This window comes from Scaptodrosophila lebanonensis, unplaced genomic scaffold (genome assembly GCF_003285725.1).
Source record: "Scaptodrosophila lebanonensis strain 11010-0011.00,11010-0021.00 unplaced genomic scaffold, SlebRS2 tig00000072-arrow-pilon, whole genome shotgun sequence".
Lineage (NCBI taxonomy): Eukaryota > Metazoa > Arthropoda > Insecta > Diptera > Drosophilidae > Scaptodrosophila > Scaptodrosophila lebanonensis.
The window spans coordinates 217,683-235,723 of NW_022060558.1; the positions used below are offsets into that span (position 1 = coordinate 217,683).

An 18,041-nucleotide genomic window follows, 5' to 3' on the forward strand; every position below is an offset into this window, starting at 1 on the left:
GCACACCACAGAACCGATCTGCACGAGCATACCAAGCTCTACAGATACGACCCAGCAAGCACCGACCGACCATAGGGGTGACTGACTGTCCCCGTCTGCCTTCCAAGTACAGTCGTTAGTTCTGCATTCAGCCTGGTGCCGCTGCAGAGGAAAGGACGAGGATACAAACAAGACAAGGCACAGACCCGTACCTATACACACACACATACATCTACATGCATTCGAGTTTATGCATATAGGGTTGGGGTGGCAGCCACACGTCTATTTTGTTGACATTGACTTCGACAACGGGTGGGTTTATTGAGCATTGCATTCCAATGCAATTAAATGCCAGAAGACCAAATTCAGTTAAAATGCAACGATGTCTGGCTTTTAAGGCGCTGCAGGCACACACAGCTATAGGGGAGGATTCTGTTCTTTGGAATTGTGTGTGCCGGGCATATGTGTCTGCTTATTCAAATACTTGTACATGTACTATATACTTATTAGTTAGATAGCGAAGTCATTGAATTGATCAGCAGCCATACGCCCACCAACAGCTTGACGAAAATACCATTCCAAAGTTCTCTTATTGATTATTTCGAGTGCTTATGCATAAACAGTTAATGATAGCTCCAGGCAGATCAACAAACACACACACGACTATGAATATCGACAGACAGTCGAACTCGAATAGAAAAGAAGGAAGAACATTAACTAGAAAAAACTAAAACAATTCACGTACAATTTGATGTTATTATTCACTTACTTATATTTAAAAAAAAAATTCAATTAAGTCCTCAATAACTTATTAATTCGAGGCTTCAAAAACTAAATTTAAAAAAATTGGTTTATTTGCTTATAAAGTGAGTGCACTCGCATTATTCATAAAGTCAAGCCATTTTTGAATATAAAAGAACATTTTCCATAGATCTCTCTTTGAGCTTTTTAAAAGTATTTACAGTACATTTTGAATGTCCAGCCACTATTGTCTTGACTATATAGTACTTATGTTCAGAGATAGGACACGGACTCGCATTTATTTTCTGGCTTATATTCACTTTATTAGTCTAAAAAGCCACACTGAACAAGGATTTAATTATCCTTCGAGTCCAAACAGACCACAATTGTAGTTTTTGTCACTACTTTTATGTTTATGGTTTCCTATAATTGTGAATAAAATATCCATTTATAAAGCAAAAGAAAAACGTCTTCGATTGAGCACGGAAAGAGAGATTCAAATTTTATACAAATAAATTAAAGGTGTTAACCGCAGCAACGGCTTTTAAATTTGCTAATGGGAGAAACATTGATTTTTGTAAGCGAATATCGTTTTAAATAAACAACCAACTCTACAGTTATCTTTATTTTGTTTTTTGCAATGCTCAATATTCGCTCATTTGTAGGTTCGACTGTATTCAGTGCACATATATATTCGTGCTTTTGTGCTCGCCCACAAAGTAAGCCAAAGTTGTTTATCAGACCCCCAAATAAAATGACTTATCTATATTTATTGTACTATACATGTACAATGCACAATGTAGAGCACATACTTACAGCCAGGGCGAAAAGCTGCTGAATATCTCATACACACGCATACTACATACGCAGAAAGTCAGCTAAATAAGTAAGCTAAGGTGGAGAAATTAGATAAAAACCTGTCTCCACAGCTCATTGTATTCGCATCACACAAGGGTTGCTTGGAATAGACAAGCTCGCCGCCTCACGCACATACTGACAGACAGACATATATACAGACAAAGGCTTAGCTTTCGTACAGGTTCAGCTGACAAAGATCAGCACGTTTGAAGCAACCCCCTTCGATACACACACATAAACACACTGCCAACTTCCAACTCCCAATACCCAATTCCCAACCCTGTGCCAGCACCAATCAAGTGAGCACCCACATCCCAGAAAAGAAAAGGTTGCGCCACTTTCACTTTTTCGCATTCAAAACCTAAATTTTAACACAACATTTGGCATTCGTTTTCCTTTTCAGAAAGACTTTTTGAGCGCAAGCAAGGATTATTTGACGAAAAGCATAAAAGACATACAAAACAACAAACGAGAATTAAAAAAAATAAAAAAATAAAAATCCAAAAGCAAGTTTCAATCGAAATTACATTCTTGAAAAAAAAAACACTTTTTGAGAATTATATCAAAGCGAAACGACGACGACAACAACAACAACAACACGAATAAGAACAAAACAAAAACAAACCGAAAACGACAAAACGAAAGAAAAAATCAAATCAAATTTAAATAAAATTAAATGCAAAGGACATTCGCATGTGTGTGGTGGTGGAAAGAAAATTCAAAACAAAATTCACAATTAGAAAACGCAGAAAAAAACGTAGAAAACGTAGACGCAAAATCAAAGCAGGCAACAACAAGAGCTGCAGCAACAACAAAAAACTGTCAACGACAAGAGAAAGAATTTTGAACAACATTTTTGGTGCAAACAAGTTGAGCGAAAGCAAAATTTCAACGTTTGGCCGAGACAGGGATAAAGTAAAAAGCAAAGGCTAGGCAGGCGCAGGCCACAAAGTTTTGAAGCACACACACACATACATTGAGAAGTCGAACACAACTTGCAGAAAGAGAGGTAAACAAGAGAAAAACGGAAAAAGAAACAGAAACCCACTGGATTTGTCAAACAAAACTTAAACTTGAAATTACGCATACGCCGCGTTCACACGCGCAGAGCCCCCCCAGAAAAAAATAAAAAACTAAAAAGATAGCCGGGCGAATATTTGTGCTCTGTCTAAGGAGAGCGACTGAGCAGCCAATAGACACGCAGCAAACAGCAATCATCAAGAAAGTAGGGGAGCTGCGACGCATGTGTGTGTGTGTTGAGCAAAGCAGCAGCAACAACAATAACAGCCATAGGAACAGTGACAAGGCGGCGAATACAAATACAGCTAAAACAAAATTAATTAGAGAGCGAGTGCAACGTGGAGAAGAGAGCGCGCGCTGCTGCTGCTGTTTGGCATCATCTTATGATGTCATCAGAGGAGTACGACGCGCAGTGTTTTGGTTTGTATAGCAATGAGAACGACTTGCTGCTAAAGACAACAACAACTACAACAACAACAACTAAGCAAGAGCAACAACAACCACCGCCTATAAAGAGCGAAATAGCGCTAAACGGTGAGTACGAGGAACAGACACACACACTCTCAAACGGTGGCAGTGAGTGTGCCGCCGACAACAACAACGATAGCAGCAGCGAAGGTAAAGCAGCGTCAGCGACAGCGCAGGAAACGACGACGACGGCGAACTGCGGCGAAATCGGCAAAGGGAACGCCAACGGCAACGGCTGCGAAACGGAGAAACAACGCAGTAATAGCAACAACAACAAAATCAGCGATAACGACGACGCCGCTGCTGACGACGCTGTTGACGACGTCGCTGCTGGTGGTGCTGACGACGACGGCGGAAACAATAACGACGAACTGAGGACGCACGACTACTCGCACGACGACTCCGACGACGACGTTGTAGTCGTGCTCGAAGGCTGCGAAGGCAAAGCAGTGACAACGGCTGCGGCAACAGCTACAGCAACAGCAACAGCAGCACCAACCACCAACAGTAACAGCAGCTCTCTAAGTCGCAGACAGCAGCAACAGCAACGCCGCAACAGTCGCAGTCGGCAACGCCAGCAAGTCAGTCAGTCAACGGCCGTCAGCAAGACAACAACGTGCGCGGCTAAAAGAACTTTACCAGCAATATCGGCAACAAAGTGCGCGACAACACCAGCAGCAACAGTGACGAGCGTAAATCAAACGAAATTAAATCGTAGCACGCGCACGCGATCCTTGAGCGGCAATAGCAATACAAATACCAGTAGCTCGTGTAATACCAGTAATAATAGTAGTGTGAATAGTAGCAACAAAAATAACAACGGCAACAACACTTCCTGTGCGGCAACTGCTGCATTCATGAGTAGCGCAGCTGCGGCTGCTGCGGGTGCCGCTGGAGTTGGAGCGCTTTATGGCGCCTTGAACGCAAATTCAAACTCTAATTTAAATAATTTAACAAGCCAAAGTCAAAGCCAAAATACGAACGCGACTGCAACAAATTGTAGTGTCAGTGTGAACAACAATAATAACAACAACAATAACAGCAGCAACAACAACAACAGTACCAGCAACAGCAACAGTCCAACATCAAGCTCGCCCTCCGCCTCAGCATCCGCCTCGGCCGCCTCCACACTGTTGACAGCCGCTTTTGGCAATTTATTCGGAGCTGCCAACGCTGCGGCTGCTTCGGCCTTCGGCTCCTCGCAATCGGCTAAAATGCTAAATGAGCTATTCGGTCGTCAAATGAAGCAGGCGCAGGATGCCAGCAGCGGTCTGCCCCAGACGCTGGACAATGCCATGTTGGCCGCAGCCATGGAGACGGCCACAAGTGCCGAGCTACTAAGTGCTGCCGGACTCGTCAATAGCCTTAATTCGGGCAAATTGCTGAGCAACAATAACAACAACAATAATAACAACAGTGCTCTGAGCAATGGCAATCAGAATGTGTCGCCAAATTCCACACCCAAAATAGGCAGACGCACCTCGAACTGCAGCGATCGCTCCCTCGATGGAGGTGCCGAAGTGGCCAGTGGCTCGCCACCTCGTGCGGCATCAGTGAGTTCGTTGAATGGCGGCGCCAATGGGAGCACATCGCCCACACAGCAGATGCAGCACGATCTGGTTGCTCACCATATGCTCCGCAATATACTGCAGGGCAAGAAGGAGCTGATGCAATTGGATCAGGAGCTGAGGACAGTCATGCAACAGCAGCAGCAGCAGCAGCAACAGGAGAAGCAGGAGCTGCATAAGCTGAACAACAACAACAGTGTGGCTGCCACAAATAACAACAACAATGTTGCCGACAAGCTCAGCAACAGCAGCAGCAACAGCAACAGGCAAGTGATTAATCTGATCGAGGACACTGAGATGCTGGACATTAAGATTAAAAGTGAGCCACAGAGTGCCACACAGACGGTGCCAGTTCTGCAACACTCGCCACACGGCAGTCACCACAGTAGCAACAGCAATAACAGTCACAGCAACAATAGCAACAACAGCAGCATGCGTCGCAAGTCCTCGGACTCAATGGACAGTGTTGCTGCCTCTAACCACGGGGATGCTCAGCGCCTGGACGGAGATGTGAATGAAGTGGTGGCCACCAAAAAGGAGGCTGTTGACGACATATTGGACGATGTAGAGCTGATGGGCCTCAATTCACGCTCCGATCTCGAATCGCTCGCCTCGCCCAGTCACTCGGACATGTTGTTGCTGGACAACAGCAAGGACGATGTGCTGGATGACGACGACGATGACGATTGTGTCGTCGAAGACAAGCAGCTGGGCGACGGCAGCAACAACGGAGGCTCGCTCAAGAAGCCCGGCATGGATCTAAAACGGGCACGTGTCGAGAATATTGTGAGCAGCATGCGCTGCAGTCCCTCCGCCCAACAGCAGGCCCCACACCTTCAAGTGAATGGCTGCAAGAAGCGCAAGCTCTACCAGCCCCAGCAACACGCTATGGAGCGTTATGTGGCTGCCGCAGCTGGGCTCAACTTCGGCCTGAATCTGCAGAGCATGATGCTGGATCAGGACGACAGCGAATCCAATGAGATGGAGTCGCCCCAAATACAGCAGAAGCGTGTCGAGAAAAACGCGCTCAAGTCCCAGCTTCGCTCCATGCAGGAGCAGTTGGCCGAGATGCAGCAGAAATATGTTCAGCTCTGCACGCGCATGGAACAAGAGTCCGAGTGCCAGGAGCTCGACAACGACAATGCCAGCGACAGTCTGGAGCAGCAGGACGAGGTAGAGCTGTCGCCCTCACCCATAGCCTCTCTGGCTGGTGACAACTCGCTGGGAATTCATGTGGAGACGCCCAAGGAGGCCGTGGAGCGCGCCAGCTCAAGTTCGCCACCCGCTCTCAAGACCAGCAGCACCAAGGTTGCGGCCACCAATGCCATGAGCGCTAGTCTGGACAATGCACCCAATATGCTCACGCAGATGATGAGCAAGATGATGTCCTCGAAGCTGCACAACCCACTGGTGGGTCATCCAAATCTGCCACAGAGCTTCAACGGTCCGTTGCCACCCCTGTTGCAACACATGGGCGACATGTCGCATGCAGCGGCCATGTATCAGCAATTCTTCTTCGAGCAGGAGGCCCGCATGGCCAAGGAAGCCGCCGAGCAGCAACAGCAGCAACAACAGCAGCAGCAGCAACAACAGCAGCAGCAACAACAACAGCAACAGCATCAGCAGCAGCAGCAGTTGCAACAAGAGCAGCAGGAACAGCAGCGTCGATTTGAACAGGAGCAGGAGCAGCGACGGAAAGAAGAGCAACAGCAGCTGCAGCGACAACAGCAACACTTGCAGCAACTGCAACAGCAACAGCAGCAACTTGAGCAACAGCAGCAGCAACAACATGTGCCCCAAGCGCCGCTAAACCAGCCACAGCGTCCACAACTACACCACAATGCGGGACGTCTGCCAACTCGCATGGGCGGCCACACCGCCTTGAAGTCCGAGCTCTCCGAGAAGTTCAATATGCTGCGCAATAGCAACAACAGCTCCATGATGCGCATGTCCGGCACGGATCTCGAGGGTCTTGCCGATGTGCTCAAGTCAGAGATAACCACCTCGCTCTCGGCCCTGGTGGACACAATTGTGACGCGCTTCGTGCATCAGCGACGCCTGTTCAGCAAACAGGCGGATTCGGTTACTGCGGCCGCCGAGCAACTCAACAAGGATCTGCTGCTGGCCTCGCAGATACTCGATCGCAAGTCGCCACGCACAAAGGTCGCGGATCGCAGTCACCATCACCACCATCACCAGCACACCGGTGTCGGTGGCAACAGCAGCAACAGCAGTGGCAACAACAATGCCTCGACAACAAACGGCCCAGTGCCGCAAACACAATCAGGTAATAATGGTTCACTACTACTAGTTAATAGTCAAATGCCCTCCTCCAATAATAACAACAACAACAACAATACTAACAACAATGCAGCAGCGACTGCGCAACAGCAACAGCAACAACAGCAGCAGCAACAGCAACTCCAGCAGCAGGCCCAACAGCAGCAACACCAATTGCAAGGTGCTGTCAATAATGGCACCGTGAATGTGCCACAGCCCCATCCGCTGAATAGCACGCAGGCGGGCATGGCTGCTATGGCTGCGGCCGCGGCTGCTGCCCAGAATTGCCAGCAACTGATTGCTGCACCTCGTCTGAATGGCAATCAGCTGTCGTTCCCCTCTCCGGCGGCCGCTGCAGCCGCTGCCATGGGCTTGCAAATGCACCATGCTGCCGCTGCCGCGGCCATGTCAGCAGCCGCTGCCAATCAGCAGCAGCAACAGGCCGCCCAACAGCAACAACAGCAGCAGCAGCAGCAACAACAACTTGCTGGCAACAACAACAGTGTTGAGGCCGGCAATAACCAAACTAGCAATGCATCCACTAACAGTAGCTTAAGTACACTTAATATACCACCACCTCATATACGTCCCTCGCCCACAGCGGCAGCAATGTTTCAGGCACCGAAGACGCCCCAGGGCATGAACCCCGTGGCAGCCGCTGCTCTCTACAATTCGATGACAGGCGGTGGTCCAAATCCCTTCTGCCTGCCCGATCAGCAGCAGCAGCAGCAACAGGCCGCCCAACAGCAGCAGCAGCAACAGCAGCAGCAACAACAGCAGCAGCAGCAACAGACGCAACAGCAATTAGAACAGAACGAGGCTCTCAGCCTGGTGGTCACACCCAAAAAGAAGCGCCACAAGGTCACCGATACGCGCATCACGCCACGCACTGTCAGTCGCATACTCGCCCAGGATGGTGTGTCGCCGGCTAGTGGACAAGCAGCCGCTGTCGCTGCAGCAGCCGCCGCTGCAGCCGCCCAGCAAGCGGTTGGCAATGCGCCAAATGGCAATAACAACAGCAATAACAACACAACACCCGCGCAAAGTCCGTCACCGCGTGGTCAGGCGCCTGCCTATCACCCGCCTCCACCACCACCACCCATGATGCCGGTATCGTTGCCCACCTCGGTGGCCATACCTAATCCTTCGTTGCATGAATCGCAAGTCTTCTCGCCGTACAGTCCGTTCTTTAATCCGCATGCAGCGCCACCACCACCACCGCATGGACCACCGCACGGCGGTCAGCCAACAGCCGCTCAAATGCACCACATGAAGCTGTCCTCGAGTCCGCCCGGCGGTCTGGGCGCCCTCATGGATTCACGTGATTCGCCGCCACTGCCACATCCGCCTACAATGCTTCATCCCGCACTGCTGGCCGCCGCCCACCACGGCGCCTCGCCTGACTACAACACCTGTCTGCGGGCCGCCATGGATGCTCAGGACCGCCAGTCCGAGTGCAACTCGGCTGAGATGCAGTTCGATGGCATGCAGCCTACTATATCCTTTTTAAAACAACAACTAAAGTGAGTTTCAACACCAAGGGCTAAATGCCTATGCTTCAGATGAAGACACAATTCTTAATCTATTCATAATATAATAATCAAACGATCCAAATGGAATATGTCTTGGTCTGAATTAGGCATTTAAGGTGCGTAGCAGAGCAATGAGTGTGAGTTCAAGGATACTCAGAGCCCTTAACCATAGGAAGATGTTTGGAATCCAATCTTCTTTTGTTGCATTAGCCGTAGACTTCCATTGTATTAATTGAAACCCTTAACCCTAAGCAGCTGTTAATGCTTTGTAGCTTGCCTTGCCTTTCCTCGCTTACAAAACGAAACCAATCAAGTGTCTTCTTCAGTTTTATTTATTTGCCATTTAAACTAAATTCCTTTATAAAATGTAATCAAAACCAAGTTGCCATAGACCGACCCTACCTGTGTGCCCCCGCCTTCAAGCAGCCCCCAAGCACCCCAATTACAGCTCACAAGTTCTTAGTCGATGCCGATGTCGATGTCGTCGTCTCCTCCATAGTCGTCTCTTGAGCTTTTTATTGGTATTCAATGCGGCCAGGCATGGCTTGAGTTGCATTTTCCATTCCATGGCACTGTTCTTTGTTGTTGTTGCCATTTTCCCCTCCTCCTTCTTCGACTTCTTCTGCTTGTTGTGTTGCTGTTGTTTTTGTTGCACAAAAATCAATGTCTGACTATTGGCAGGGCCCCAGTCAACACCCACTCCCATATGGACGACGCCGTCGTCGTCATCGTCTGCTCAAATGCAAACTGCATGCATTCATTCTCTGCATTCTCAATGGTGTTTTCAATCACACAACAACAGCAACAGCAACAACAACAACAACAACATAGCGAGGGACTGTGGAACAAGGCTGACCTTTTCCTAACAAATTAAATGAATCAAGAAAGAAGGACTTTTCTAAGTTCAGAACATCTGGAAAGTCTTTGCTTGCAGCTCTAACTCTTTTCATGCTTTTAGTTTTTCTAAATATTTTTATGAAATTGAAGAATCAAGAATTCGAAATCTCAAGTCCTATAAATTTCCATTTAAAAAACTATAACTATGTTATTTTCCCGTTTTAAATCGGTCCCACATTTCAGTTTCCAATTGTGTTTGAAAATTAGAATTCTATTGTAGGATTCTTTTGATCACCTCTTTGCTCCCTGCCTTTAAAAAACTTGTAACAAAATTAGAGCAAGTCCGCTTTCTAAGACCCCTTTATTTAAGCCCCACATACTTGTAGTCCCCGCTTTTACCCGCAAAATATTTAAACACATTCCATAGTACTCTAGGAGAGAGCAGCTCAGGGCAAGTGGCGCTCGACATCCTTCAAAGCGTTAACAACAGCAGCAACAACAACAACAACAACAGCAACATTATTTCCAATATTAGCATTTATCCTTTCGTCCGTACGTCCTCTTTGCTCCGCTACACACATTCGCATCCTTGCAAACTGAAACTCATTTACAATAAAAAACACACAAATATTATCAACCTTTAGAACAAATTGTGAATCCTTAACTTCTGTGCACTCTTCTACATTGACGCCGATGCATCTGCGCAAGGCCAAGCTGATGTTCTTCTGGGTGCGCTATCCGAGCTCAGCGGTGCTGAAAATGTACTTCCCGGACATCAAGTTCAACAAAAACAACACAGCACAATTGGTGAAATGGTTCTCGAACTTTCGGTAAGTTTGCACAAATCTCTTCACACCTGTACAAAGTTTCACCTGACAAGCTACTTACAAATATATTCAATTCGAGTTTTGTGTTCGAACAGCATTCATTTTTATGATTCATTTCAACTTCAGCAAAGACAAGTAAACTCGATTATGTGAGAAGAAAATATAGGCTATGCTATAATTTATTCCGAGATCATTGTTTGAAATCTATTTATTTATTTATTATTAATTTATTTTTAACATTTGAAGCTTATTTTTAACTCCTTTGATTATTCCAAGGACTTGTATTTATTAACCACCATTAACAACATGTTTGAATTTTGAAACGAATATTATTTTAAAATTATGCATTGTCGAAGAAGAAGAAAGTTCAAGATGAATATTGAATATGCCAGTATTCGAATTATTTGTCTGTTTGAATGAAGCTTAAGTTTGCGAAATCTTGTTGCATAATCGAAATTAGTTGCCTCAGCTACATATTCAGTTACCCGTGTTTATTTATTTTTTATTATAACGTTTCTGTCTCCTCCTAATTGCTCGCCGTGTAGAAGAAGGAGTAGGTGGAGGGGGAGCCCTCTTTTCAATTCACGTTCATATTCTTTTTGACAAGCAGACCCCCATCCACAGACCCATCTACACTGATTGCCAGCAACTGTCGAACCCTTGACTTGCACTCAAGAAATGGCAACAACTGACGCGACTGCCTCTACCTCTGCCTCTGCCACATGCAAAGCGCAATGCTACTCGACATTGCAACACTCGGCTGTCATACATGGCCAAAATAGCTGTCAGTATTCAGTGCATTATACATTCAATATAGATAGCTAGATAGAGCAGTGTCTGGCTCAAAGAAGTTGCCAAAAAAAAAAAACAAGATAGAGGAGAGAAAAGTGCAGCTACAATAACAGCTGTCAAAGCCTAGCGAACGAGCAACTTGCAAGGCTGTGTGCCACGACCTCATCAGAGGAGAGGAGTGTGAGGCAGGCCCGCATGCCAGACTGAATCCTGGCTACATACTCGTATGGCTGGCACTGATTTTGCGCGCCAAAACATAATCGTGAGTTGCGCACATCTGTCCATTGAGGACGCTCAGCCCCGATCCGACCCGTGACACAATAGTTCACCTGGTTCTGGCTTACAACCCTCGGCTTAACAGCTGGCCGATGTCTCTCGCCCAAGACATGCGCTAAAAACGTCTTAAGACGCACACAAACCCTGCTTACACTATTCCTGGGGTTGTGCCTTACCTGCGCAGTCGAGGGGCAAGCAAACCAATTCCTGGCACGTTCGTGGGTTTTCCCGAACGAATTCGCCTTTGTTTGTCGTTTGCCGTTTGTCGGAATTCCATTCTGCACCTTTTGTGTGCAACGACTTCTTAGGGGTTGGCCCGCCTAAGGGGTTGGCCGCTCAACGTCTTGAATGCAGTAGAGACGAGCGAAGAAAAAGCAAACATTCTACTTTGCATGGGAATTTTTTTTTTTTTTGCGTTCGACTTCGACTTTGGCTCTGAGGTTAAAATGGGTGGGAATATTTTTTGATTTCTTTGCACCCCTTTGTTGATAGTTCTTAGGGGAAGAAATAAGTTTTGTAACGGTCGTTCTAAGACGTTTCAGTTTATTTCCTTACATATTGTCTTTGTCATGCAAATTCTGCACAATCTTTAATCGCAGGAATCTAGTGAATACTTTAAAATTAATTTAAGCTCGGCACCCCCCGGCCCAATCCAGTTACACTTCAACTTTACATTATGAGTTTCTCATGAATACACTCACACACACACACTTATTTACAAGGCATTCCACTCACAAGATGCGGCTTTCTAATAAATATATTCGTAACATGTTGCATGTTGGGAGCCACTTAAGAAAATATAAAGCACTCGCACTTATCAGACCCCAGTCGAAGTTGGCCAGAAAATGAAGCCCCTACTAGCGCCCAAGATACTCCCTCGTACATGTAATTACAACAACTGCTCCTACTTGCGCCAGCCACTTCACAACTGAAGTGTGAAAATAGCGAGGAAAGTGGAAAGTGGAAAGCCGGCAACAAGCAGCAAAGATGCAGGCGCCACCAACTAAGAAAATAATGCTCCCGAGTGCATATTAAAATGAAAGGGCGCTGCAGACTTACAGGCGCCATTTATGACCCTCCATATTCACCAGTACAGTCATACCTCCAATTCGCAAACTTGCTTCTGCAACTTTGGGAGCAGGTTAGGCATTACAAAACTAAAAGCATTATTTGTTAACTGAACTGCAAGTAGCGCCTTTTTATTGGGCCTTGGGAAGTTCTGTAGAGGAAATATAAGCAAGTCCTCTAAAACCTGTGTTTCCTTCAATGGCACTTCTTTTAAAGATTAGTTGGAGATTTATCTTAATGCAAGGGTTTAATAGAAAGGAAATCAAAATGTTTAATTCTGATTTAACAACAGCACACACGGGTTCTTATTTAGAATATAAGTGCAAGACTTTAGAAATTGTTCGCTCACTGACGTGAGCTTTGTGGATCGGGCTCATCAAGGGATGACTGTACTTATCCCTTCGTGTGCGGCGACGCGGCTTTCTTGCCACTTCTTTTGTTAGCTAATTAGCAAAAGTTCACTCATATGCTTTGTGTGCATTGGCAAAGAAAAGGGCTTTTGAGCACACACATAGATGGTGCTTGTATAAATGCATTATCTGCAGTTACTTTTTTATTAAAATGCAAATAATGAAAAGAAAGCAGAGCCAAAGGACAGCCCAGTCCCAATCCCAACCAGGCTCGGGTTGAGGCCCAGCCTCAGCCCCAGCCTCAGCCCCAGCCTCAGCCCCAGTTTCCATTCCCCAGTCGCCAGGCTAATTAGTTTGTTTCGCAGGCCAAATACAAAAATGGCAGCCAAGGCAGGCACTCAGTTAGGCGCTTTTCTTTCAGCGCCGCTACTTGAGCGATGGCGTGAAGTGCGCGCTCGACGAGAGCAACAAAAAAATGGCTAATGCTCAAGGATATGTGCGCAGTCCTCTGCCAATGCTTTAGACATGAGACTTCACACACCCATACTCATACACACACACCCACACACACTCATGCCACCTTTAGCTGTGCATTTCGCTGTTGTTTTGTTTTTGTTTCGGACTTTTTCTCCATTTTTTGCTTTTCGTTTTTGAGGTTAAGTGTACTTTTGGCGCTTAGAGCCAGCCCGTGAAAAGATCTTGCGCTCAAAAAAAAAAAAAAGAAAACACAAAAAAATATATCTGGAAAAAAAAATGAAAACGGAACATACGAGTACATACAATACAAACATACGTATATATATAAATGAGAACACAACATTTTTGTATATATACCAATTATGCATACATACATACATATATATATATATATATATTATAAAGTGTTGCCAATTACTTCATTAATGTATGAGGTAGAGATGTCTGCATATGTGTGGGTGAGTATGTGTGAGCTTATTAATAACTGTGTATACTCTCTCTTAATATTCATATGCGTTTTATGAATGGTGATGGCACTTGTGCGAAGGAAAAAGGCGAAGAAGCGACGACTTGACACGCACACACACACACACACACACACACGCACACGCATACCCTACACTTGAAATAACACTGTGGAGAGCCTCTCCACACCTCTCCCACCTCCCTCACACGCACTTCAGCGACGACGCTTGCCTGGCAGGCCAAGTGCGAGTGCCAGTGTGTGTGTTGATGTTGTATGTTCATTAAGTTTAGGTTTTAAGAAGTGACTGCTGACACGCCTACGCCTATGCCCACGTCCACGCCCACGTCCACTCCCACTGCACTCTTAAAAATTGCATACATGTTAATGCCACCCTTTCATGGGCCTACGACTCTGAATGCTCTGAACAACATCTGCGCCGTCGCGTCGTCGTCGTAGCCGTAGTCGTCGTCATCGTCATCGTGGTAAATAGGCTACAAAAATTATATAAACTAATTAGTCAGTTAGCAGTGCCCCGCATTTCCGTCAGCACCATTTTGTTTGCCATAGTGCTGCACATACATACATACATACAACTATATATGTATGTATTCCATTGCTGCATTCAGAATTATTTCACTTTATGTGTGAATACTCGCATATTATCTAAATTAAGTGGCGCACACTTAGCAGCCGAGCATATGGCATTTAGATAAACTTCCTTTTTCCTGGCATTGTACTAAAGTGTTCTCAAACAAAATAATTGCATATGCGCCTCAAGCTCTGCCTGGCTTTTCACACCTTTTTGATGGCACACTGGCGTTTTTGTCTTTTTGTCAGCCACAAAGTGGCTAATTGCATCATACAAAAATGTGAGCCTCTCCATGCCAAAAGCCAGCCCTTTATCCACCCTCACACATGCACACACACTCGCACTCGCACTCACACTCTCATGCACACACATGCAGGCGGTGGCGCCTTCTGTATGCGCGACGCCTAGAAGTAGGCAATGCATTGTTTCAAAGCACTTATCGAGCCGCTTATTGCCCGTGCAAACACAACTAACACACATCTACCACAACTGTTAGAGATGGGCCCCATGCCTTAACCCTTGCCAGCCCGCCAAGCTGCCAAGCTGCCACCATCCAACACAATGGCCAAACTGTCATTTGTATAGAATGCCAGGAAAATTGTGCATGACAATACAAAAAAAAAAATAAAAATAAAAAAAATGGAGGGAAAAAGAAACACAGCAACCAGAAGAACAGAAGCTGTTCAGAAACGCGCCTACAACAATGCATCGCACAACTTACCAACTGTCTTTGGTCATTACATTTCTGGCGCTCGGCGCTCATTACAGCAATAGGCTCATGGCAGACAGTCTGTCTGTCCTGCCAGTTGTGGCTGGCCCGGCCGTCCTGCCTCCGGGGAGGGCTGACAGGGCTGACAGGCAAAGATTTTGCGCTTGCAATTTTTCTATTTGCTTCGCGCTTATTGTTCGGAAAAATCAACATGCGCCAGCACAACACGAGAAATGCATTTGGCCTGCTACTGGGAAATCTTGAAATTAGCGCGATTATCGGAGCGTAGTGAAGTGTGAGGGGAGGCGTCGCTTGTTTGAAGAGGCGACAAAGTCTGCAGCAGCAGCACCAGCAGCAGCAAAAGACAACAATTAGTGAGGCACAAGCACACACCAACACAGATACAGATATACAGATATGTAAAGACAATGTGCCGCCAGCATTAGAGAAAGACAAGCAATCGCACATATACATATACAACATTTATATATGTGTACATACGTAGAGATAGAGCATCCCCCAATGCCACTTCCACGCAAATCACTTGACTAAACAAGGCAACTGCACTTGCTAATTAAATCCCCAACCACCAGTCAGCTCTGCAGCTGAAGCTATAGAGTTGCGAGCCAATGGAACCGCAAGAACAGAAGACGCTGCGCTGACTTGCAATTGTTATAAATATTAGCTGCATAGAATAAGGCCCAAGCAAACGGCGAGCAAAGTCCCCAAGCTGTTGCTGCACATTTGAGATTTATTAAAAATTCTTTATTACAAAGAAGCACCCACACACAGAGACACACACATACACACAGACACACACACACAGGCACACTCACATGTAGGGCAACACAAAAGACTGCATGCTGCACTGGTTCGGTGTTGAGCTGCAAATTATTAATAATGTCATATTAAAACGCCAATCCAATATAATGCATTAAGTCCATATAGGCGGCGGAGGCGGCGTTCACAGACACAAAAGATTATAGCATAGCATAAGGCGGGCGGACCCTTCAAGTATGCTACGATTATATAGAATTCTTTTCTGGTATGAGAACTTACTTAAATGAGTGCAAATGAGCTTCTGTAATTCTACTTCTTTGACAAACCCCTTCTTTTGCATGTTGGACAACCAGTCTTGATTTCCATTTTATTTCTAACTAATTTATGTATTTTGTGTTTACGACTCCTCATTTGTTATTATTATGTATAGTATTTGTTTTTATTTCGTATTAAACTTTTCATTTAATTACGTAAATTTCAATGCTGAACAACAAAAAGGTGAACTACATTTAAACAACAAAAAAAAAAAAACTAAAACAAAAACAAACCAAGCCTAGCATTAGCAATACTGACCAATCCAAACATATTCCTCATCTACGCATCTGCAGAGAATTCTACTACATACAAATGGAGAAATATGCACGACAAGCTGTCACTGAAGGCATCAAGACACCCGATGATCTGTTGATTGCTGGAGATAGTGAATTATATCGCGTGCTCAATTTGCACTACAATCGCAATAATCACATTGAGGTATGCAAAACCTATTTATAACAACAACAACAACTACAAAAACTATCAAGTGTGCGTGTTTGTGCGTGCGTAGAGAGCGCTGGGCTACCAGAAACACTCTCTAAACACACACAGACACACACACACACACAAACCCTACACCAACACTTGCAAACACTCACACACACACACACTCGCATAGTGTACCTTGCTAATAATCTCCTCTATATATATATATACACACACGATCGTGCCGATCCCCCACACAGGTGCCCCAAAATTTCCGCTTTGTGGTCGAACAGACATTGCGTGAATTTTTCCGTGCAATACAGGGTGGCAAAGACACCGAGCAATCATGGAAGAAATCCATATACAAAATTATCTCACGCATGGACGATCCCGTGCCCGAATACTTCAAGTCGCCGAATTTTTTAGAGCAGCTGGAATAAGTGGAGGAGTTGGCTTTGCCAACAATGCCACCGCCAACTATCACGACGACGAACACCTCCAGCTCCGTCTCGAACATGAACAAGCGAAAAGTCAAATTAAAAAAGTAAACTTACGTAAGAAATCGCACTGGATATGACGAAACAACAAACACACTAATACACCAATACACTAACACACCAACACACACACACAACAACAAGTATTTATCTACTAAAACAAATTGAAATTGAGAAATCCGAGGTATTTGTAAATGAAGAAAAGTTCATATACAAGTATAAATGCGTTTAGGCCTTTTATCGAATGCGCCGACAAAGCCGTAAAATATTTTTTCAAAAATTTCGCTCCCAAGTAGCAACAACAACAAAACACATAGAATACACACACACATACACACACACATCCCTACTCATACATATAACAACAAACTCAGCCAAGAGCAAAATGTTGTACCAAATGAATAGAAAACCCAATAAATAGTGCAAATTTTTAAAAGAAAGTCAGACCTGAGCCACGCAAAAGAAATATTCTAAAGAGAAAACAATACATGAATAAACATATAAACATATTTTTAAACAGCAGTGTAAACTGTACTTACCGTTGGTTTGTTAGTTGAAATTTTTTTGAAAATATTTTTTACAAATAGTTGAAACCTCTAAGAATACATTTAACAAGAGTTGACACACACACACACACACACTCTCTTATCAACACACACACACACACACACACACACATACACATACACATACTTATAACGGTACAGCTTAGAGCGCTTTGTTCCAAAGTGCGTTTTATTTCCAAAACATTTAAAAGTGCTGGTCAGCGAAAAGTGTTGTTCACTTTTGGCTAACAATCAACTTTTAAACGACGACAACCACAATTAAGATAACAATTCCGCATTTGGCGCAACTGTTGCGCAAGCTTTGCAAAAGTATTGCGCAACCTTGGCGCGCGAATCGAAGAGCTGCGACGCATTTCAAATTTTAAAATTAAGCATATATTTGATGTCTATTTAAAAGAAAAAACAAAAACAAAAAACAAAACTATTAAGCAAACGAAAAAAAGGAATTCATTTTAGTGTTAACAAAAAACAAAAATCGAGAAGGAAAGTTAAGCGAAGAATTTTTATTAGCAGCGGGCGTTAGGGGCGTGCACTGCGCAATCAATATTTCCCTAGAAACAAATTTATTTTATACTTTATACCAAAGTTTAATGTTAACGTGTCAATTTTGCTTACATTTT

General features: G+C 44.9%; 1 protein-coding gene across 1 annotated transcript; it reads left to right on the forward strand.

Moving 5' to 3' along the window:
- Nucleotides 1-2,820: 2,820 nt before the first annotated feature.
- Nucleotides 2,821-17,801, forward strand: LOC115625375 (homeobox protein prospero). Its single transcript, XM_030520413.1, has 8 exons — nucleotides 2,821-3,257; nucleotides 3,456-3,530; nucleotides 3,708-6,814; nucleotides 6,893-6,921; nucleotides 7,516-8,411; nucleotides 9,959-10,113; nucleotides 16,226-16,370; nucleotides 16,619-17,801. Exons 1-8 carry the CDS (start codon nucleotides 2,982-2,984, stop codon nucleotides 16,796-16,798), a joined length of 4,863 nt encoding a protein of 1,620 aa, XP_030376273.1. The 5' UTR covers nucleotides 2,821-2,981; the 3' UTR covers nucleotides 16,799-17,801.
- Nucleotides 17,802-18,041: the final 240 nt, after the last annotated feature.

Bases quoted from the DNA above. Each gene is read 5' to 3' on its own strand.
- LOC115625375 (XM_030520413.1), top strand. From the start codon at position 2,982: ATGATGTCATCAGAGGAGTACGACGCGCAGTGTTTTGGTTTGTATAGC. The intron at 3,258-3,455 runs GCGAACTGCGGC...ACGCACGACTAC, and splicing joins CGCAGGAAACGACGACGACG to TCGCACGACGACTCCGACGA. The intron at 10,114-16,225 runs GTAAGTTTGCAC...ACGCATCTGCAG, and splicing joins AAATGGTTCTCGAACTTTCG to AGAATTCTACTACATACAAA.